Below are 24,691 nucleotides of genomic sequence, written 5' to 3'. Positions count from 1 at the left end.
ATTTTGAAAGTCCTAATGTAATCAAAATTAATGCAGATTGTTTTGAAAAGTCCCAAGTTCGAATTCAGTTTATTAAAAGTAATAAAGAATGTAACTTTGATAATAAATCTGGCATCTTTCCAGTTGGGACGGCAAAATGTAAAAGACTTGTATTTTGGCTCCATTTTGGATTTCAGGATTTTACAACAAAATTAAAAAGTTTGCAACTAAAACAAACACTGAAGGTAGCAAGTAAAGACTGTATACTATTCTGGTGTATCAAAACATATCCCACATTCTTATTCCTTAATAATTGAATTAAAACCTAAATATTAAAAATAATTAAAATTACTCAAAAATTAGCTAAAATTGGCCGCCATCGTGAATTTACAGCCATCTTCGAAAATTTTGAGGATTGTAAAGTATAGAGCATATACATCGAAGTATCTTAAACATACCATCCGAAATGATTTTGAATCCCATTTACTTAATACATTTGAAATGTTTAATAATTGTTTGGTCTCAGAAATTTCAATTTTTAATCTCAGATGTTACCATTGCAACGGCTGTAGCACATTCACACCCACCACCAGTTTAATGGCAAACAAGCAAAAAATAAAAGCTCAGGACCTAAGGTATCAGAGAAAGATAGTGAATGAAAATCACTAAGGGGGGAGAGGAGGGGGTCTACATTGGCCCATAGAATATTTCGTACAACTGACTTCGTTCGCGGAAGATCGTCAGCCGGAGACTGTTCCCGATCCGAGCGAGAGACGAGAAGGAAATTTCCATATTCATTCATGAGAGTTTTTTCGCGAGAGAGCGTCGGTGGGAGATTGTTATCGATTATTTTACCTCCCCCCCCCCTTGAAATTTTTTAAATATATTTTCATTTAATTTACCCCCCCCCCCTCCGGTCACGGCAGTTGGAAAATTCAATTTCCTGAAATTTTCAAGGAAATTACAGATGGCAATTTTGGATGTCCTGTACCCAATCCTGGACTGGAAAAGCGTTGGTTCTTGGTGAAATAATATACTGTAATTTAATTATATCGTGGGGATATTTTAACTTAAAGTGATGATTTTATTACTGGTGAAAACTAAGCTTTGATATTTGGTACTTATGATTTAAACTGGCCTTCATCTGTTGCTACATTTAGCTGTAGCTGTATCTGAAAATCTGTGCGTACAATTTTAAAATGTCTGGTTACGCCCCTGCAGGCGGACGGATCACTCGCTGATCAGTGAGTACTTGGTCTCTCTCTCTCTCTCTCTCTCTCTCTCTTTTTTCTCTCTCGCTCTCGGTCTCCAGTAAGCCCAGAACTTCATGTCAAACACAATTCTTTTATATTCGCTAAAACACATGCCATATTGACCGAGTTTTCTATGTCTCAGAGGTCAACCTAAATTGCCACAAATGCAAGGCGACCCTGGCCAAGACCTGTGTTGTCACTTCTGTGGATGATCTCCAGGCTGAGGGCGTGGCTTTGGATCCAGAGTACGAGCAGGAGCAGGGGAGGGATGTGGAAATGTGTTTGACAGACGTTCACGTGTATTGTTTGCCCGTCAAAACTTTCTACGACCCAGACGAAAGTAAGTCATGTTTTAAAACGCTGTTTTTTTTTTTTTTTCCTTTCAAGATGCGCGGGACGGTTTTTGTAGTGGGGGAGATTATGTGGGGAATTGTGTGAACGTATTCGGGGCCTACCCCCTACCAGGGTGGCAGATGTTACAGGGGAAAAGTGAAAAAAAAAAACAGAGAGAGTAAAATGACGGTCTATTTACCTAAAGACATATTTGTGAATATCCTGTGAAAAGTCAGTCTGAAGCCCTAGTGGAGGGTATAAGAGGCCAGTAAAACTGACAGAGAACTAATCAAAAGGGAAAATTTGATATGAGATTTTAGACAAGCCCATAAAAATGTACGTGTTTATATGTCATCGTTTAAAACATATGTACCATTTTTGGTGTAAATATGCCATTTTATAGAAGAGTCAACGTGAGAACAGATTAAACGACATTTGTAACGTTCATGGTCAGGACAGACCAGAAGTATTTTTCTGCTTTCGCTTTGCAACTCTCTGTTGGCAAGAGTATTATTTACGACAATAACATCACAAATACTGCTTTTCAAAAACCGACCACTATGTAAACGTAGCCTTGCTTTTAACTGGTAGGCTATATTATACATTTTATTGACCCATTTTTCTTTTTAGAATGCAAGCGCGATATAGTGTGCGTCAAGGAAAACTGCAAAGTAGGCCTATACACAGAGGAAAAGGTAACAAAAAAAAAAAAAATATATATATATATATATATATATATATATATATATATATATATATATATCAGTTATCAAGAAAGTAACGACACCTACGAACTCCACCTCCCCCCCTCTAAAAAATTCCACTGTTTACCCTGGAAATTTAGGAAATACCGCTGATAAAAACATGTTTTTAAGGGCTCAGAGTCCATTTTTTCACTTTAAAGAAAACATCTTTTACAGAATCGGACCGAACGTATGTGGTTTCGGGATTACGCCAGGTGGAAATGCTACTGCTGCACATGCAAAACGCAAGTTGGAAGGTAAATATCTAAGATTGTGGAATACTGTTCATCGAACATCTCAAATAAGATATTCCGTTTGACTAACTGTATATGGAACAGTTCTAATACATCCTGCAATTAAAATTTACTTGGTGGGAAGTAGACATACATGTAAACGCTCTTTTTCTAGTATTTTACAAAAAATCTCTTGTTAATGAAGACAGGTTTAACTTTAAAGAAGCTATCTTCTTCTTCATGTGCCATCACCGATTCGGTGTTTGACGAACGATAATATTTTGCCAAAGGGTTCTATTTCTCGCCCATGACCAAAGGTGTCTCGTTGGCAATTCAAAATTGTCAAGAAAGGACTTTCGCTGTTTGCCTCGGGCACTTTTGCCAGGCATTCTACCGCTAAGGCTAAGATCTTCTAAACCCTCATTTCTGATGCAATGTCCCAAGAACCTCAGTTGTCTTTCTCTGACAGTGTTGAGAAGCTTTTTTGGTCAATCTGTTTAAGGACCTCTTCATTTGTAACATGATAAAAGTAGGAAATTCGGAGCATTCGCCTGTAGAACCACATTTCAGCTGCTTCAATGTTACGTTTAGTTTCTGCTGTCAAAGTCCAGGACTCACAGCCATACGAAGAGTACACCAAACATAGGTTTTAAGGAGGCGGATCTTTATCTTAAAGGGCAGCCCACGATCCTTGAAGATTTGGCGAGACGAGTGAATGCATATTTCGCTTGACCAATTCTTCTTTGGATTTCTGTCTTGCAACAGGCGTTGGATGTCACAAGGGCCCCGAGATAGTTGAATGGTCGATAGGAGTGTTCCCGTGAAGCAATATGCAAAGTGGCGTGACCTCTGACTTTGAAACCACCATGGTTTTTGTTTTCTTGCTGTTGACATGTAGTCGAAGCTTTGCGCTGGAGGCAACGGCAGCATCAAAAAGATTTGGAGATTCTCACTAGATGTAGCTAAAATAACTGTATCATTGGTAAATTGGAGATTGTTTATCCTGACAACATTGACTGTGATTCCTTCCGGACGATCCTCCAGATCTCTCAAGATCATTTTAGAGTATAAGTTTAAAAGGTCTGGGGACATGGCACAGCCCTGACGCACTCCTCTTTTGATGGGGAACCAGTTGGTCATGCCTTCAGGAAGGCGGACTGCTGCAAGTTGATGGCAGTAGACTGATCTCATAACCCGCATATCTTTGTCATCTATTTCAATTTTTCAAGCGTTTTGAAGAGTTCCTCATGTCAGATCTTGTCAAAGGCTTTTTGATAGTCGATGAAAACCATGTGCAGGTCTCGTTGATGTTGTAAGGTTCTCTCGCTAAGCATTCTGAGAACAAATGTGGCATTTCTGGTGCCTCTGTCTTTCATGAAACCAAACTGGGAGGGTGGAATTTCTTGCAGAATTTTGCGTCTAATTCTTTGTAAGATGATTTTCAATAGGATTTTGAGAATGTGGGACATCAGGCTTATTGTGCGATGACTTGAACAATCAATTATCCCCGGGACTTTGGGCAGGGTGATAAAAATGGATTTGAGTATGTCCTTCTGAAACTTTCCAGTCTCATAGATTTCATTGACTAGATTCCAAATCATGTCAGTACCTTCTTGAGCATCTCTGTGTATACCTCATCTAGTCCAGCTGCCTTTCCGACTTTCATATTTTCCAGTGCCCACTTCACCTCTGACTTTAGAATTGGTGGACCGGTTTTTGCACTTTCTAGAACAATGCCCTCTGGTTCTTGGTCGTCATCGAAGAGATCTTGAACATAATCTTCCCAGTTAGCTGAGACATCTTTAAATTCCTTTTAGACACTACCATTGGCAGCTTTAATGCATTTAGAAGGAGGGGTAGATCGTTGACCTACAATCTCGTTGATCTTTTGAAATATTTTCTTGGCGCTAAGCTTCTAAGCTAAGCTTCTCAACTTCTTTACATTTTTCCCTTAAGTCGCTTCTTTTGATTCGCGGCATTTCTTGATGTATTCTTGGTTTATTTTTTTGTACTGCACAGGGTTGGATTTGCAGATTTTTCTTTTCTGTAAGAGATCTTTGGGTTCAGAACTGAACCAGTGGGATGATGGTTTCTTGCCCAGCAGGCAAAGTTGCGTTGACTCAACGTTGTATTTTGGTCAATGACACAACTTTGCAGTTATGGATTGTAATTTAAAATATTAATTATTGAAATCGTGATACTTTATTATCAATACTATAACTAAATTTATCAAAATAATAACACAGGGTTTTCAAGTAAAAGTGACAGTTGTTTTGTCTTAGTTAACTAGTGAATTTATTTAACTTGTTATTCAGAAATACATTCCAATAAACTGAATCCCTTGCTAGGTTAGCTAACACTAGGATGAATAATTTGCTGTAAATGTGATGGAGTTAACAGTTCTTGGTAACCTGTTATAGATAGACAGGTTGAGGTGACTGTGACTTGTACATGTAGTTATCTTCTTAATCTTAACCTTGGAAATTTTAACTTAAAGGCCATACATTTATACCCTACATATATTTAGCCATCAAACATGCCCTACTGCTAAACACATCCAGGCTAATTTCCCGCTGGGTGGGGTTGATATAACATTGTTTTCTGACGTTGATACATAGTTGTTATCTCAGGTTGACACAACTTTCAAATCCAACGTTTATCCAATGTCTTCTCAACGTTATGGTTCAACGTTGTTTCAACGATAAAACGACATAATTTGCCCGCTGGGTTGGCTTCAATTTGGGGATGTTGTTCTCAGCTGCCTCTTGAATAGTTTTTTGTTATTTGGTGGTAGTGTTTTTCTATATTATTCTGGGCTGACATTGGCAAACTTTTGAGAAACTTCCCTTTTAAATTTGTTGCGTATCTCTGGGTCACGTTACATGGCCGTGATTGTGTTCTGAAAAAACATCTGCTCCTGGGAATACATGGGAATTCTTAATAGAATTTCGGAATGTTGAATTGATTGCAATAAAGTCAATCTGATTCCTGGCTCGGCCATCGGGACTGATCCATGTGTAGCGTCTTCATGAATGTACTTTGAACCAGGTGTTGGTGATGGTTAGGTTCTTATCTCTGCACCAGTCTACAAATCGGTCTCCCTGTTCATTCCTTTCACCTAAACCAAACTGTCGAACTATCTTTCCGTCACCTCCCTCACCTACTTTGTCGTTGAAATCACCCATAACTACCTTGATATCATCAGCCTTGCAGGAATACATCAATTTATCGAGAGATTGGTCAAAATCATGGATCTCAGAGCTGTCAGCCACTGACCTTGGAGCATATGCAACAATAATATGGATGTTAAAAGGACAAGCTTTAGGTTTTTAAACTAGCATTATTCGGTCGTTTATGGGCCAAAATGAAGTACCGAGTTGGCAAGGCTCTTGTTAAGAATCATAGCAATGCCATGAACATGTTGGTTTCCTCCAGAAAAGAGAATATGTTTCCTATATTTTGTAACATCACCTGACTTAGGTCACCGTATCTCGCACAAACCTAAACAATAGATGTTCATTCTGAATGAATAGGGATTGATTAAAGATCTTGTTGGTTTTCTTTTTTGTTACCAAAATTTTGGTTGGTCTAAAGATTGAAATGATGATTAGGGATTGAATAAAGATCATGTTGGTTTTCAATTTTGTTACCAAAAATTTTGGTTGGTCTAATATATGAGAAATAATTCCACGGGAAATCTTCATGTTTATGCTTTTTATCATTTCAGTTTTTACAAGCCAATTGCACAACCCGAGGCGTCCAACCTGCCAACGTTTTACGGTCTCATGCTTGAAAAGCTGGACGGAAAGCACCAAGAAGGTATTATATTGTTTAGAAATATTTAATATTTTCGAGCTACCTTTAAAAAAGTCGTATGTTAAGATACTTCATAGTATATTACCACTTCATCGGATAAAAATGACTACTTCATGATAGAAAGCGACTTCGTTGGTTAAAAAAATAAGAACCCTTAGGCGACTTCATAGTATATTACCACTTCATGGGACATTGTATCCAAATATGTTTCAGTCCTGGTTGGATGTGGATATTACGTAGGCGTAAAGGCCGATATGATGTTTCATTCTAGACCATGATTTCGAGAGTGACGCGTGTATTTGCACTGGGGTGGGGGTGGGGGTGGAGTAACATTACTTATTCACATGATAGTGCGTATTTTATCTCGTTGGAGTTTATTGAAGCTGTTATTTTCTGATGTTATTGTAGATACCTGTGAGTTTACCTTCTATTAATAATGTACGTTATTCCAAGAGCTCCAGACCTGTGACGGAAAGCATAAAGCTAGTTTTTTTTTCAGAGTTCAGGACGATTAAAAACTGACAATATTTGGACGACAATATTTCGAATGTTGTCGGAATGTCGTGAAAGTATTCAAAATGCAGTCATAGTGCAGTTATAATAATATTCAAATTCCATTCGATAATTTTTCACTTGGAATGTACTTCGAAAGTTTTTAACATGAGCAAAACATTCGGGTCGGCTACAAGAATGGGTAAATGCACTCGGAATTTTTAGAATGCTCTTCGAATATCCAGGAACGCACAAAAAATTCTCTTTCCGATGGCATTCCTGCTCATTCTGCCCCTAGTGTGACGAGGGTATTAATGGCACGTGGCGATAGCCTTTCACAATGAAAACCGACCTGTCTGCTGCTACGCTTCACATCCGTCATCGTCTTGTTAATTTCATGGTCCATCTATTTGTTTTGGCTTTCCCAACTTGTGTTTTCTACGATTTGTTTTCGACATAAAAATCCTTTACGTCGGTAATTACACCTGGTTTCTAGGTGGTCTCAGATTTCTGTAGTCCCCCTTGTAAACTTGTCGCCCACTCCGGAACATCATGATTGAGGTACGGTTTCATTCTGTCATGATGAACGATTTTTGATTTTTGTTTTTGGGCGGCCTCTTATTTCAAACAAGAAGTTACTTAGTTTCTTGGTACCAACAAGACCTAGAGGTCCCTTCCACTTTTAAGTTTGGGATTTAATCCTAATTTTCTGGTGCAGTCAAAAACGTAAACAAGTTGTCCCACTAGGAAATTTTTAGTCAAAATCCTGGTATCGTAGTCCTTCTTTTGTCTTTCGAATGCCTTTTTCAGTTGGTCTCTTACGTGGACATAGATTTCATTGATCTTTTCTCGTAATATTCCGCCTCCGCTTTATCATAATTTCCCTCTGAGTAGGGAACCGGTAAATTTCTCTGACATTCCGTTACTCTGCGGTCAAAATCCGGTGGTCCTCGATTTCGTAATTCCCAGCAACTTGCACGTTTCTTGGAATAATGCTGATTCGTAGTTGCTACCTTCATCTGAATGTATTTCCAAACTCGGTCCAAAACGGGAGAAATATTCGTATTTTAGTTTATGAGCTACAGTCTCTGCCGTCTGATCCTGAATCGCGTAAAACACCAATCGTAAAATTATCCATAACCAACAAGATGTAACGATGTCCACTGTCACTAACAGGTAAGGACCCAAGAATGTCAGTTGAGACACGCTCACCTGGGCCACCGACGATATAACGTCCTAACGGCGCCTTGGGCGTTCTAGCTGGTCTTTTTAGTGCTCCGCACACTGAGTATATCCTTATCCACTCGCGCACAGTTTCCTTCATTCTGTACCAGTAAAATTTCCGCTTTATCTTGGACACAGTTTTGTTGACACCAAGATGTGCTGACATTACGGAATTGTGCGTAGCTTCTAAGACTACGGACTGGAGATTCTTCGGCACTAAAAGTTGAAAATTAAACCCAACCGGAAATTCCCGCCGTCGGATTAACACACCTTGTACCAGCAATAACTGTTCCCAATGCAACCACATCTTCCTTACAGCTGGGCTCTCGGCGGCTACTTGATCCCTCGGAGGACGAACAGTCGAATTTCCCATCCAAGTCATCACGGTCCTCAAGATCAGGGTCCTCCCTCTGTAAGTTAGCTTCAGTCGCGCTATAACCACAGATCCATTCTGGGGTGGATTGCAGCCTCCGACTTATTCCTCACATTTCTGTCCTTCTTCTGATAATCGGAATCCTCGACAGACACCTCCATATCTGAGCGTTCCTTCGAATCTTCTATTGAATCACGATGACAAGAAGTGTCACTGACTATCAAACGATTCGCTTTCGGCGCTCTCTCGACGATTGAAATCTCACCAATCTGTTTCTGCACGATTTTACCGTATCTCTCATTTTGGTAAAACTCACACGCAATTTGTAAAATAATCAACACCGCGAACATAAGTCCTAATAACGCCCTCATCAATTTCGACTTGAAATCTGAAAGAGCGGCTGTGTCACTCGGTTCTTTTCTGTCGCCTGCCATTAATTTCTCCTCACTCAATACGCAGCCTTCCTTTACCAGCGCTACAGCTTCTACCGTCATAGGTACCACGTTGTCCGAATATTGGAAAAACTCTGAACACTGTTCGTGTTTCTTTAAGCAGGCAGCACACCCTTCACACGGTAGCTCGCTTAAAACCGTCTGTCCTTCGTAACAATTACATTCAGTGGGGTCGCATCACTGATAATAATATTGGAGTCATTTGACTCTCTAGTCAGGGTCCAGCACCCCTTGATCCTCATGGAGTTTTAATTAAAATTTGACTCCTATATAAGGGTCAAATTACCCCATTACCAGAGTCTTTAGATTATCTTATCAGAGTCAATCACCCCCTGGCTCTCATGGAGTCAATCAGAGTCAAATTTCCAGGGGCCAGTGTATGGCTGGCCCGTTTCACCGACTCTTTTCTCTATATTGGCCAAAGATGGTTTTATGCATGTACAGATACACCTAGCCTGGTGTTATTATACATGCACTTAACTAGTTTATAGAAATTCCCCCCAATGCCCAGCTTGAGAAGTTTGAGGAAGAGCCCTTTATGCAACACTGTGTCGAAGGTCTTTTTAAAATCAGTAAAACATGCATACACATTTTTATTCTTGCTTATACTTCTGTTTATGTTTCCATAGCCTGGTTTACCTGACCCAGTAGTTTTATGTACCAAGCGGATCTGGGACGGGAGGACCCAGGAGGTCTGGACCCCTTTTTTCCAACGCTGACCATAATCTCCCATAATGTACTGATTTTTTAGAAATCCTGTATCCTCACAAACAAATGCCTTTGTATTTTAAAGTTGTTCAAAACATACACCCAATACCACTAAAGAAACCCTATTCAGTCATAGAAGTAAATTAAAACACAGTTTACCTATGTTGGCTCATTCAAGAATTGGGGTACCGGCCGTCCAAAATTGCTATCTGTAACTTCCTTCAAAATTTCAAGGCGTCCAACTTTTCCAAGTGCAGTGAGCTGGGAGGTGGGGGGATAAAATTAAATAAAAGAATATTTAAAAATAATAAGTTTCAAGGGGAAAGAGGGTTATAAATAATCGACAACGATCTCCGGCTGACGCTCTTTCGCGAACAAACTACTTTAAATGAATATGAAAATTGCCTTCTCATCTCGCTCGCATCCCGAACGATCTCCGGCTTACGATCTTCCACGAAAGAAGTCATTGAACAAATATTAAGATTACTTTCTCGTTTCGCTCGGATCGCGAACGATCTAGATCTACCGCTGAATATATGAACATTGCCCCCTCGTCTCGTTCGGATCGGTAATGATCTCTGGCTGACGATCTTCCGCGAACGAAGTCCCTTCAACGAATACTAAAATTGCTTTCTCGTTTTGCTCTATCGCGAACGATCTTCCGCTGATGATATGGACATTAGCTCCTCGTCACACTCGAATCAGTTACTATCTTCTGATCCCAATCTTCAGCTGACGAAGTCTCTTGAACAAATATGAAAATTGCCTTCTCGTCTCTTTCGGATTGCGCGCGGTCTCTCGATGAAAATATGAAAATTGCCTTCTTGTCTATCAGCTTTGTCAGGTGCCGTTACTCTAAGGGAATTTCGTACGACGCCCACCGCCGCCCCGCAAGCCAAACCCCCATTTTTCAAAAATAACGTTAGGCGACTAGCCGTCTTTGAAAACATAATAGGCCGCCTGGTGATGCCACCGGCCATTCAAATGAGAGCTGGGAGGTTCACTAAGAAAAGCCTTGCCGAAAAGGGAATATTTACTACAATGGCAGATTTCTTATTAAAAAAACGCAAAAATCTTAATCAAAAAATATTAATCAAGTTCTAAACTGTATCAAATGGCGCCATTTGCCCCCCAAAACTCCATTGCCCTCGAGTGTGTCTTGACGCCTAGGCGTGAGGATCAATCCCTAAATAAACCGGACCCCTTCAATACACACACACACACACACACACACACACACACACACACACACTGGACAATAGAAGTGTCACCCCTTAAATCAGAGTAATCAAAGTAGGCAGATCTTGGGTAGTTATAATGCCTGGGCCCCGTATCTCGAAAGCATCGCTTATTGCGAATCGCTATATCAAATAGAGGCTACAATGTATTATATGGGACGAGTATGGGCGAGTTATGGAATCGAGACGCTTGCGCACGTGCGCAACACAGCGAGATACGGGGCCCTGGTCTACTATTAATGTGACAAATGAGTATAAAACCGCTGTACCATGGAATTGTATTGTTGGTCTTGTACATGTACAGCATATGTTATTCCTGTCTTCCTCCAATATGGCAAGATACAGGTAATTATCTAACGATTATAGACGTCAAGTATTAACCTGAAGAGGTGGAATAAAAGCAATGTCAGAATATCGATACAGTTGAATTGTTCAGACAGAACCGTGCAGAGGGTCTGATCTCAGTAAAGAAACACTGGATCAAGAAACAAATTGCCTCTGATGGGTCGGCCAAGAAAAACTACTGATCGTGAAGATCGACGACTGATTTTGATGTCAAGGTTGTCAAGGTTCGACATTGCTTGTCAGTTGAAAACACAGTGGAACAATTTCACACATAAGAATCTGTCTGTGAAAACTGCTAGGCGTCGGTTACATGCTCAGAGAGTGTACAGCATGGCAAAACTGAAACCTCTTATATCGTTACAAAACCGGCAACGTAGAGTGAGCTAGGGCCAACAGGATCTGGAACTGGACAGTCCATGACAGTTGGTCCTATATAGTTTTTCTGATGAGTGTCGCTTTGGTCTGACCTCTGATGACAGACGGGTCCGATGCAGGCGAACTGCTGTTAAAGCATCTGCACCACATGCACTGAATTTTCGAACCTGGAGCAGCATATCCATCATGGTGTGGGGCTGCATCAGCATCCATGACGTGGGTGAATTGGTAGTGGTTGATTGAAACATGAATCACCAGAAATATATTCCTTGTTTATTTCACTGTATTTCAGGCCTACAGGCCAAGAGTACATCAGTTGAGTTCTATTTATAATAATACTGAGCTGACTACATAGATATATGTCATAAACGACATAAATCATTTATCTATAAAAACATCTCTTAATTTCTCAACATTATGTGATGACAGAGCAGTCGCTAGTGACAATAATGTAATCTCGGGAATATAGCGTTCCCTCAGACCGTTTTATAAACTACATGACATAAACACGTGTTCCTCATTCTCAGTAATTGTTATGCCATCAGAAAGGCATGCAGCACATACTCTATTTTCCCCATCTACAATGGCAGACCGACCCTTCTCAACCTGTAAATTTTGGTTTGATATTCTGAACTTGCAGTGGGCCCTTCTATGCTCTGCTTTGGGCACAAAATATAAGTATTCCTCAAATACCAAATCTAGTTTAAATGAGCTGTAGGTCCTTAGCTTGCCTGATTCGCGTACCAATTCTACCTGCTTATATCATTAATCGTTGTTTAAACTGTTCTGTAAAAAGTTCCACATTTCGACATCCTTGGTTTTCCCATACTACTCTAAATCCATATGAATATAAAAGATGCTTGATGTCACTCGCCCATGTTTGCCTCCCACTACTATCTAAGTCAACCAGTAACTTGTTGCATGATGTCGGTAGCCTACCGTCGTCCAACCACAAAAGCTTGAACCAATACTTAATACATTTTACATGATAATCTATGAATAGAGGGTAACGACCACATTCCCCAAGATCTACTCGTGTGCTTGCATTATCCGATACCATCAATAATCTTTTACAAAACTTAACTTGAACATTCTCTATTGATTCGGATATTTCATAACCCCATATTTCTGCTCCATATGTAAGTATGGGTTTTATCATTGAATCAAATATCTTAAAACATAAGACGTGGGGCAAAGATCCCACATTTTTAAATAACCTGAAACATCTTGCATAGATTTCTTTGCTTGAGTTACTAAAGTTTGTTTTGCTTTGGACCAAGACAGCTTTGGAGTAAACATAATACCCAAGTACATGTACTTATATAATGCGATACAGTCTCTAACTCCACGCTGTCTAAAAACCACTTCTCGTAATGTCTAAGGTAACCACCATTTCTGAAAACTATTACTTTGTTTTTATCAAGATTCACATTCATTTTCCAGCGTTAACAGAACAACGCTAAGTGATATGAGAGTCTTTGCAGATTTTGCACAGTATCAGCACAGTTTGCTAAGTCATCTGCATATAAAAGCGAGGTAATGTTCATGAACTCCTGATTTAAATAAATACCTTGGCAGGAAAATTCTTCACAAAGATGAATGAGATCAGTTATGAATAAGCAAAACAAAAACGGGTTGACCATGCATCTTTGCCTGGTACCAATACTACATGAGAACGTTGACGTGCAGCTTGATGTGTTTGGTAGCCTTATACAAGCTTGCAATTGTGCATACATACATGTAGACTTGAGAACACTGAGCATATTGCCATGGATACCGTTTGCACATATTTTAAACCAGAGGTACTGGAAATATATCGATGTTTTGAAGTCAGGCTTGCTACCATCTATTACTAACATGTTTGGTAACAGGAATTATCCATTTGTTCACGAGGATGACAATGCTCCTTGTCACAGGCCCAGAGCAGCTGATGATTGGTTTGACCAACTGGACATTTGCAGGGTGATGTGACCTGCCCAGAGTCCGGATGCAAACGTAATAAAAACTTTTTACAAATGCCCGTCCAACCAGCAGACAAACTCTGTTATATTCAGTGTTTCATGCTTGGGCCAGCATAAGCCCTGAACGCATCAGACAATTATATGAATCCTTGCCTCGCAAACTGACAGCTATTATTAGGTCATGTGACTATGCCACTAAGCACTAATTTTGGACTTGAAACTGCATAAACTGGTAGAATGTATATTTTGTTCCCATTTTGGGTTTTTTGGGAAATTTGATGTTAATAAAATGATACCAGGAGCATATCATTCCGCTGTCATTTATCTCCCCCAAAGTATTGGTTCAGTAGGGGTGACACTTCTATTGTCCAGTGTGTGTGTATATATATATATAGATGATTAACAAGTGGACTTGTCCCTTTCATTAATATAAATGAATAAGGAATTGTCAAAATACATAACACTTCTTTCTCCAATATTATGACACTATTATATTATAAAATGGTTTATATTTTATCAACATTATCTTTGTGTATTTCGTTCATTTATTTATTTATTTATTTTAATGCTCTCGAAGAGTTTTATCTAAAATGCCGCCAATGTCAACACAGAGTGTCATGGAGGAACAGCATAGTAAATCTGAGAAACCATGTGTCAGTTGGATCTGGTTTTCACGGATCGGAAGACATTCATCTTTTCAATGAAAAAATTCATACGCAAGTTCACAGTTTCAAGGATCAAACAAGTAAGTGGTATGAAACTGGGGGATGGGGGAGGGGAGTGATTTCAATCTTGTCGGATATTGAAATATTGATAAAAACTGCCATTTTCTTTTACATTTAAAGAAAACCAAGGAAATGCGATAAAAAAGAAATTTGCTATTTTGTTTCAAAAGGGAAAAAGGGGAAAGTTTTTATGAACTCATATTGGATATTAGATTCGATTAGAAGGACCATGTCCTTTGTTCAGTGTTGTAACAACTATAGTAGAACTGCTGGTAGCGATTGAGGTATCTTAGGGTGATCTATTATCAACGATGTGGGTAAGTGTTGCGAAGTACCGAAATTTATTTTTTAAATTGTATTAACCTTTCTGAAATGAAGGCAAGTGATTTTTCGTCTTTGCTAAAACACGCCGTCATTACTACTTTTTTAAAGTAGTATCATGTATCATTTTGTTCACTGTAGATGATTTCCACGTTTTCCTAACTGTAGAAGATGCTGACATTAGGTGCCAGGGTGAGAATAATGAAGTAAGTGTGGGTAATTTCCTTACAGGACCGTTTTATATTTTTAATTAACTACAGGCATCATTATAATGTATGAAGTATGGAATATGTACTACATGGATTAGATATATTTGCTACCCTTCCACTCTTTGGAAAAAGTATATCGGCATAAGATATTAAACACATTATCATCAGCAGGTGTATTTTTACAGGTAAAGAGTGATTGGTTTGTTGGTCTTACGGCAGTTGAATGCAGATGCCCCCAGGAGGGGTGCCAGCGGCTCATTGGTTGGTATGTTTGTTCTTTTACATACTCTATATTAAGACAAATAATGGGACACCGGATTCTACTCCTTTTTTCCGTGGAAATGGGAAACGCAGCCCCCCCCCCCCCCCCCCCCCCCGAAAAAAGCATCAACAGCTTTCATAACATAACATAATGCTCGAGTCGTGAAATTGTTAAGGTGTTTGCCTTTATAGAAACGTAAAAAAGGCTTTACTTATGATATCAAAATATTGTAACATTATGCCAGATAAGAAGCACTTTGAATTGCAGGCGTTTCCAAAATTTTGACCGTCATTTCTACGGCTTGCTTCTCAAGGAACTACATGGACCCCACCTGGAAGGTAAGGTGGAAACTACTTTTACCATATATGTACCTTTTTACTAATATCTACATCTTCACCGTTTGTTTACTCTCATCGTGGCAATATTAATAACTATTATCTTGCCATTATTCTTATTATCTTTATTGTATAAACATGTTTAAAATCCTTATTGAGGATGGAGCGAAGATTAAAAGTCAACAAGAAGAAATAATTAAAATAAATAATAAATTGTGACGGAAAAAATAGTACAAAAATCTGATTATAAACAGAAACAAATTGAAAACTGCTGCTGGTGAGATTGCTATCTGGAACCACTGAGCCGAGGGCCGTGATAATCAGTGCTGCCGCTGTCAGGAGCTGCTGAGCCGCTAAAACGCAGAGGGGTAGATGCTACCGTGCAATATTCAGACTGGGCAGTAAAAACTGCCCAGCTTGCAAATATTTGCTGGGGGCAAAGACCTCTTTGTTACAGAAGAGTTCATAAAAAAGGAGGGGGTTGGGTGAACCGTCGCCGACAATCATAGTCATTGTATTTTAAGAATAGGCTAACACCAAGTTGATAATATGAAGTACATTGTTATTAACAACATGACAAAATTCACATTATTCATTAATTTATTTGTTTATTCCACAACAGGATGGTTGTGGTGTGAGTCCTGTAGGAACCATTTATTCCAACTGGAAGATATCGTTCCCAAGGATCCAGTGTCATCCAAGATAGTCTACAACGAGAGCACAAATGTTGGGCGTGTGTTTGGAGTCCGTGTTCCACTCCTGAAGGATGAACTCGGTTAGTGTGTAATATGTGGCATTAAATGTTACGATTAAAATCGAAAAGAAGACCATGGGCATTGCCAGTTAGATTTCACTCATGTGACATAATATTTTTAAAAATGAGAAACCATTTAGAAAAAGTGAAAATGTGAAGAGGGAGGGGGGACTGAGAAAGGCCCTACCACAATATACGTATTGCTGGGCAAAATTTGGAAGTCGAGTCTCAGCTCTAGCTGGTAGAAGGATAATTAGTACAGCCAGCATATATACCGTATTAGTCCCGATCCGTCACGTACGGCTCCGCCTGATCCGTCGGATCCGCCTGCTGCGCGTTCTGGCGCCGGAAACAAATCATTGAGACCATTTGTCCTCCTAGACAGCCTGTCCCAACCTCTTGGATATTTGTCACATAAAATCTCAACTTAAACCCCCTGCTTTTTTTGTTTCAGTCGGTGCATTGACCAAGGCGAGACGCACGTTGTTCAAAACGCAACCTTGTCAAAACTTTTGAAAATTAAATGCAAAATACCTTTCAAACTAAAGGAATTATGGGAAAAATTACTTTAGAAGTAAGAGATTCCAAATGTGCCCTTGGATTTTGGATTTGACCTTTATATCAAGGTCAAACGGGCCAAAATTTTCTTTAAAATGGGAATTTTTTGCAAAAAAAAATTTTTTTGTTTGTGCCAATTTTCAGAAACTACACAGACTTAAAGCTGGCATATTATAGTGAGGAGTTACGATAAGGGGCTCCTTTCTTCTTGGAGATTTTAGGGTCAATCAGTGCATTTTCACATTTTTTCGCCATGAACTGCACTTCTTAAATTTCCATCCTTTCTATCTCTATAACTGGCAAAGATATGTCTATATTTACTATTGACCCTGAATATGAAGTCATATATTGGCGGTGTTACGATGACCTTGAATCTTAGCTTTGACCCTCTTTTTACCATTGAACTGAAATTTGCAAATTTAGATATCCCCATAGTTACTACTGACATTGAGCAGTAAATCATATACTTATCATGCATATAATTTTGATAGTGTTAACTCTATACAAGGAAGTTCCAAAGTTGTGCATGACCACAGCACATGAAGTGACTATCTTGACCATAACTCAATAGACATTAATTACGTATGCTACTATGTGCTGTGACGAAAGAACATTAATTATGTATGCTATTGTGTGATGTACTGAAATGGCTTTGTCCTTAGAGAACATTAATTATGTATAAGGTTACATGTGAATATATACCCCAATTCCCTTCACAGGAAAAAGGGAAAAAAGGCGAACATGCAAGAGACTAGATACACAAATATGAACAATATTGCAACTATGTAAATTTTTCTGACGCAGAGAATGATCAATTTACCGTTTTTACTGCAAAATAATGCCAGTTTATGGTATACCTGTAAGTCGTTAGATTCAACTGCAGATAGTTTTTAGTGAACTCAAAGCACTATTTTTAAGTAGATATGGGGAATCTCAGTCTGAATATGTTGTTCTTGTTTGTGACATATAGGTAATCTTACTGTGACTTTAGATATGAACTTTGACCTACTTTTCAATATAAACTGCACTTCGCAAATTTTCAAGCTCTTATGATTACTTTTAAACTTGGATGGGCGGTCTTATATTCACAATCTTACGGCAACCTTGGACTTGACCTTCTACTTATCCCCAAGATTTTGTTATTTATTGTTTTTGTTAATTGAGAAGTCTTGCTTATTGCATTTCGTAGAGTTTGTCATGCACAGTAATGGAGGCGGTTTCACTTTTTTCCATACGAATACGCTTACTCCAGCTGGTGGTACAATATTTGGAGGCGATATCGCCTCTCTGATCCTCTAGCTGTATTAGGTGAACATTGTGTTGGTTGAATCATGAAATCCCAGCTTTGTTTTGAATGAACGTAAAAGACCGCTGTGTAAGGTGTGACATGGTGTAAACCGTGTTGGGCCCTCAAATAAAACGTCTATTTCCAGGTACCCCAAGGAAGATTCTAACCGTAAAAGGTGATAAGTTGAAGGGAAACAGAGGAGACCCTTCAAAGGTAATTATACGAAACTACATTGAAGCTAATGAATTCAGACAACAAAACCAAACAATGGCGTATCCATAGATCGAGGGCTTGACAAATCTTGACAGGCTGGAAAGTTGGTTGCAAAATCATGAAAAAAGTAGAGCTGCATTTTGCAATAAGAAAAGTGTAATGCGCATTTGGCCACTACAGCGCATTTTTACCATTTTTTTTGTCTTTAGTCACTGGAACATTTTGACGTATAAAAGAGATATACAGACTTGACATTTAATATGGAATATTTTAGTTTCGAAGGTATGCCTAGGTAAAAATGCGTTCTTTTTTCAAAAAACACCGATCTCATATAGGATTTGTGAATGGAAAAGTGTGAAGTCAGGTGTGTCGCTTCCAATTAAAAGAGTTCTTTGTCTGTTGCACTGCTACATTATGTAATATGCAGTGATTTAATTGGGTAGTGTTCCTTAGGGTTGGTCAAAGCTTGGCTTCAGCAAAGGTTGGTTCTCTCAAAAAAGTATCCATATGTCGGCAACTGCTGCATAGAAGAATTTGAAAGTTTTGCATGCAAGCGGTCAGTTTTGCCGTGCGTAAAATGACCTATGTAGTGCTTTACAAATCTGTTCATCTGTTGCAGAATGACGCGAAAAAGACAGACATTACCAGACAGATTATAGTGCCAAACGGAACGGTCCGCACAGTTTTATAGAGTAATACCCAGACTGATGTACCTACACAGAGGTCTCATCCATTGTACCGAAATCTTACCTCCAGGGTACAGGACCCACTGTCTTTCCGGATACACTGCTGCAACTAAACAAAAAAAAAATAGTCCGTTCAGAGCGAGGGGTAAATTGCCACAAAAATGCGGTTTTCAAGGTCCTTAGCAAACACCAAACTGGTTTTAGCAGGTTAGAATATCAGACAACCTCCGTAGTACCCACTGTAAACAGCAAAACATCGTCTTCTGTTTCTCTAATGAATTGGGGACCATGACCGTTTCTGGGTAAAACAATGAAACCGCGTGGTTTTCTTTATTGAGGTCAGATTTCACCTGTACCGCCCAACTAGTCAAAACAGAGTTTACAGACATCCAGAAGGGACCTACGACGAAGCATGTGCTGCGTCTTAAGTGACACGAGGCATTGGCAGCGTCAGTATTTGGAGTGGATACCACATTGGTACCAAAACACCAATAGTAATAATCGACGCAAACCTGAACCAGATCAAATAAAGGAATAATCTGGGAACCACTTGAATATCATTTGATAGGGGGAAGGGGCGTAACCAGACCTTTAAAAATTGTACGCACAGATTTTAAAAATTCCCAGCAAAATGTAGACTAACGCAATGGATGAAGGCCAGCGTAATCACAGCACATGTACCACACATCGCAGCTTTAATTTCCATTAATAATAAAATCATCATTTAGTCAGAAATATTCTCGCAATTAAAAGTTTCAATATTCTTATTACCCAGAACGGTATATTTATTTAAACGGAGGCTAGTTTCGCAAATGTGGAACCCCCTTCGAATAATCCTAGATCCACCTCTGAGTTGAACTAACATACGGTTTCATTCACCTTACATGTGGATGCATGGCTCCCAAAAACAACCAATTGCACGACACGACAGAGCTCTGATACATCTAAGTTTAATTATTTGTTTGTAAAAATTGCCCATGTCACCCTGTTAGTTTGGAGGGGTAAGCTGGGTCAAGTCCGTGTCAAAATTCTTTGAAGCTTTGCAGGAAAAATTCTTCCTTTGTTTCTCTACCTCCTTATTAAACCTGGTGTCCAGATTTTATCTAGTGCCCCCAGGGTTGCGGGAGCTGCTCTTTGAAAATAACACTCAGGCAGATTTTTACCTGAGATAAATATCGCCAGCTAGAATGCATTCGATATTCTCAAGAAAGAGGCTACAGGAGAGTTGATGGCCACTGAACCCTCCAATTAAGAGGTAAAGGAAGTTCCAGTTAGATGGACGATTAAGATAGGACTTGTTTAGGTTACAGGCATTGTTTACCTCAGTTCAATAAAAGTATGCAAGACGGGGGAGGGGGGGTCAGAACAATTGTGCCTATACAATTGATACAGAGGATTTGTGCATACAGGTGACTTTAATAAGCAGAGGATTTTCTTTTATATTTCGTGAAAAATACACAAAATTTATATTAAATAATATCATGGTTGGCCAAAAATTGTACGCACGTTGCATCCGTGCGTATGCCTAGTTACGCCTATGGGGGGCACCGTAGGAACAATTTTAGGTTGCACGGTGAGATTGCCAGTTCACACAGAGCACTTTTAATAGCAGATAACTTACAGAACCAAGGTAATGAGCATCTACCTTGGTCATCAAAATCGCCATATTTGAACCGCATAGACAATATGTGGGTAGGCAATTACTCGCCGAATCAACGACTTACATGTTCTGCAATTAAACTAGGCCAAGATGGAAAATTTTTGACCGCTGCTTGGAATGTTTTTCCAGATTGAACTTTAAAAACCTATCCCAAGGAATGCCTTGCCGCTTGAGAGCGCTGGTTACAGCCAGAAGAGGCCAGGCGTAACAGCGACCGTTACCATGTCTACACACTGATATGAGGGTCCTTTGTGGAGCGTGCAACTCTTTTACAGACGATAATTTGGAAAATATGGAGATCCAAAATATCTCTTTTAATGGATGTCGTATGACATAGAACAGGCAATGTACTTCTGTTTGCTTCACTTTCGAATTCAATCAATGAACTGATGTCAATATGACATCAAAGAGATAATCTAAAACACGATTTTAATCCTTATTTCCATTTATCAGTCAGCAAAAGAGGAAAAAACTGATGAAAAACGATTTGGAAAAAAATATTCCATATTAAATGTCAATTCTGTAATTGGGATGGGTATGGAGTGACCTTGACACCGAGCATGGTGGGACTGAGTGGGAATATTAATATCGATATTTACGCATTAGGATTTTGAGTTCCATTGAAGGTAATAAATAAAATATGATGTAGATTTTGAAAGCAATGATTATATTTTTACTGATAAAAATGAATTTTCTCAATAGGCAGAGGACGGCTGGTTTGAGGATTATATAGAGTTTTGTCCAGTATGTTGTACAGTATGTAAAAAAACCATAGGGCGGTATGTACCGTTTGTCTTTAACATAATAAATTGATTGTAGTCCGTAAATGTCAGTCATGTTTTGATTTATTCTTTAAAATTAAGTGAAAGTGAAAAAATTGTGACATTTTTTTTCAGTATCGACAACCAAGACGGTTAATACTTATTTCTGCTCTTATTAGATGGGTATTTTATAGTGAAAACGAAGCAAAACATTTTTTTCTTCACAGGGACTATAAGTCGGCCAGCAACGACGACACGTTGGGTGTTGTGTTTTGGGAAAAAATTGGTGGACAGTTTTCCATTCCTACAGGTAAAAATATAAAAATCATTACAAATATAATGACGGATGTGATCGAAGCAATGATAATACGTAAGTCAGTGGACTGAAATATACCGATATGTGAGAGCGAAAGTGACAGCACCATTGCATTGATTTCACTGATGGACCCATTTCGACCTGAAGAAAATTAAATTAGGAAAGAGAGAGAGAGGCCTGCATGCCGATTGGGGTAATAGAACTTGTTGTGAAAATGTAGGCGATACAGTGTCGACAGGAAAATGGCAAAATGAAAAGAAAACGGCAAAGTGAAAAGTACTGGTGATATGTATCCATATTTATTCTGTTTCCAGGTCTCCGCTCTCTTCCTTATAGTCACGTCAGTAACAGGATTGCTATTGTTGTGGGAAACACTTACGAGAGCGACCCCGATACACGGAACAGACTCATGTGCTGTGCCAACGACGCCGATGCCATGGAACGGACACTCAAAAGTCTTCGTCTTCCCTTCGAGGTGTACAAATTGAAGAACGCCACCAAAGATGAAATCATTTCAGCCCTAGAAAATATCCCGATAAAGAAAGACCAAGTTGTGCTGTTCTACTTCTCTGGGCATGGAACAGCCGAGAAAGGTTTCCACTTCATAATTCCCGACTTACAGCACTGGGAAGAAGCAACCACGACGAGCTCATACATAAATATTCGCCAAATAGAAACGCTGTTGATGAAGACTGGGGCTAGGGTGAAGATTTCTATCATCGATGCCTGCAGAGGATCTGGTCAGTTCCATGACCAAGTTTCAAAAGATTGCAGGAAGGCCGTGGAGGGTCTTTCGCTCAGTAATCTGGATGATGATGAGGTCTTTGCAGTCGCGCCAGAAACTAGTCCAATACAGGAAATGCCGTCCAACGCATGTCCCCCAAACGCTGATGCAGACGAGACTCCCATTGGTATACCAATAACCGAGGCCGGTGCACGTGGTACACAAGTGGAAGATGGTGACGACGAGGAAGAAAACAGTACTGAGAGTACTAACGAAAATCGCGCCGCAACTCCGAGCGTCGAGCCCAGCAGAGATGAGAATGGGAGAGATTTCCGTCGCTTAAATGAATCCCACCAGGGGTATGGGTTTGTTAAGATGTATTCATGCGCGGACGATACCCTCTCTTCTGCCGGCGACCGAACATCTTTGAGCAGTTTCACCAAACATCTGGTCAGCGAAATGCCGAAAGTCCATAGCGTTGATGTGGTCTGTCAGCTCGTGAACGCCTTGATGGAAAACGACGCAGGGCACTTGAAGCAGGTACCACGTGTTCATTTAACACTGACTGAACCGTTCTATCTTCAGACGCGTGATCTTCAGGATTTTTCTCACTTGCCAGCCAACAGGGATTAAGTTTTGATCAATCATTGATAAGACTTAAAGGGATAGCACCTCTTCTTACATGAGATCTATATTTCACAATAAATATCACAATAAATACATTGTGCATAAACAACCCATATAAATTATTCTATCTTACCACGAAAACGGCAGTTATAGTTATTCCTATTAAAATATGTGCTTGTCATCGGACCACATGACCTCCAAAGATGGCCATATTCTGTCATAATCTCTTTACTATTATTACGGAGTATCGCCAGTTACAAAAAAAAAAATAATGAAAAATAATAATAAAAAAACAGGACTAACTTTGAATGTAGAAATGGATTCATTAACCATTGGCAAATATGGGAAAATTGTAATTTACCCCAGGAAAATTAAATTTTTTGGCCAAAATGAAACGAAAATAATCAAATTCTTAATTTGCTGCTTTATTTAAATTTGAAATAAGAAAATATACAAATACAAAATTTTAGGGATCATTTAAGGAAAAGGGCAGAACAAATATCATTAGTTCATTTATTGTGCTTCATGCTAGCAAATTTAATTTTGAGGTTATTATATTGTGACTTGTTTTATAGACAATGATACGAAATTTCAAACCATACGAATAGGTATACTGATTGACAAATATATAGGCGAGACATGAATATCTCGCATGTGTTAAGGTGGATTTCATTGAGAAAAATTCAACTAAAATAGGTAGCATACCGTATGTACTACTTCTTTATCAATATCATAAAGTAGCGTACCATATGTCTTTTCAGTATGTCAGATTCTCAGTTTTAATGTCGACTTCTTGAAAATACCTTTTTTTTCTTTGGCCAGTCTCATCTGTTGAGTTTGAAAATCATTGTAATAAACATATCTAAATGCGATAGCAACTTTGTAATATCTTGTCTTGTTTGCCCATTTATGTGCAAATTTTGGCGATTAAAGAGCTTACAAGTGGAAAATCGGTCACAGCTTTAACAGAAAAAAGAGAGAGAGAGCTAAATAGTTTGCACTGTGTGTTTTTTATCAAGAACAAGGAATTTTCTGAAAACCAAACAAGCATGAAAGGAATAAAACGCTTTCTCATTGGAATGTTACAGTAAAAAAACGGGATAAAGAACTGAGTCTTATAATTAAGGAAGAAAAACGTTTCCAGTCCCAAATGCGATTTGGCAATCCGAATAAGCGTAATTAAAACCAGAAAGCATCGCGCATTGCGACCGAGCGCAAGTGTTTCGATTCCATAATATACATTGTAGCCTCTATATTATATCGCTATTCGCAATTTACGCGATGCTTTCGAGATACGGAGCCCAGATAGCACACAGTACGAGAACACGTACATGATACGGTATAAGACTGGGTCAGCCCGGGAGCCAATGAGCTGCCGCTAGGGGGACTTTAGAGAAACCGGAAGTCTACGTATTTTGAATTGACCAAAATTTCGAGTATTTACAGGGTATCAAAAAGGGTGAAATATCTATTAAGGTACCCAATGTACCATTATGTATATTTTCATTTTTAAAAATAAATTTCAAATAAGATGAGATGCGCCTTGAGTTGATCCAGAGCCGCTTTTGTGTAAAAAAGTGAGTTTGAAATTAAAAATGTGTGAAAGCAATTACGCAAGTCCAACTTTAACGCCCATGTTTGTACTTATAGAGGTCTTTCCGGATTTTAGAATTTACGAAAAAATGTGTGGAATTTATTCAGCTTTTTGCCATAGTAAGCATGTCAAG

At 39.1% G+C, this 24,691-nt stretch overlaps 2 protein-coding genes across 2 annotated transcripts in view; both read left to right on the top strand.

Moving 5' to 3' along the window:
• The window catches only part of LOC147763947 (uncharacterized), a 37,636-nt gene extending 16,205 nt beyond the window's left edge, over positions 1 to 21,431 (top strand). Inside the window, exons 2-12 of the mRNA XM_087002204.1 lie at positions 1,375 to 1,572; positions 2,196 to 2,260; positions 2,486 to 2,565; positions 6,269 to 6,360; positions 14,103 to 14,270; positions 14,713 to 14,777; positions 14,966 to 15,045; positions 15,310 to 15,380; positions 16,000 to 16,152; positions 18,123 to 18,190; positions 21,239 to 21,431. Of these exons, the coding sequence (XP_086858330.1) occupies positions 1,375 to 1,572; positions 2,196 to 2,260; positions 2,486 to 2,565; positions 6,269 to 6,360; positions 14,103 to 14,270; positions 14,713 to 14,777; positions 14,966 to 15,045; positions 15,310 to 15,380; positions 16,000 to 16,152; positions 18,123 to 18,190; positions 21,239 to 21,349 (1,151 nt within the window). The 3' untranslated portion in view covers positions 21,350 to 21,431. The remainder of the gene's footprint in view (positions 1 to 1,374; positions 1,573 to 2,195; positions 2,261 to 2,485; positions 2,566 to 6,268; positions 6,361 to 14,102; positions 14,271 to 14,712; positions 14,778 to 14,965; positions 15,046 to 15,309; positions 15,381 to 15,999; positions 16,153 to 18,122; positions 18,191 to 21,238) is intronic.
• Positions 21,432 to 21,489: 58 nt separating this feature from the next.
• On the top strand, positions 21,490 to 23,934 carry LOC147763946 (uncharacterized). The gene is made up of 2 exons (XM_087001468.1): positions 21,490 to 21,607; positions 21,928 to 23,934. Exon 2 carries the CDS (start codon positions 22,023 to 22,025, stop codon positions 22,968 to 22,970), a length of 948 nt encoding a protein of 315 aa, XP_086857594.1. The 5' UTR covers positions 21,490 to 21,607; positions 21,928 to 22,022; the 3' UTR covers positions 22,971 to 23,934.
• The last annotated feature ends 757 nt before the right edge of the window (positions 23,935 to 24,691 follow it).

This window comes from Lingula anatina, chromosome 1, assembly GCF_051362555.1.
Source record: "Lingula anatina isolate TDL-2025a chromosome 1, LinAna3.0, whole genome shotgun sequence".
In the NCBI taxonomy this organism is placed as follows: Eukaryota; Metazoa; Brachiopoda; class Lingulata; order Lingulida; family Lingulidae; genus Lingula; species Lingula anatina.
The sequence above is the reverse complement of the archived record's forward strand: the minus strand, read 5'-3'. Positions and strand labels throughout refer to the sequence as shown.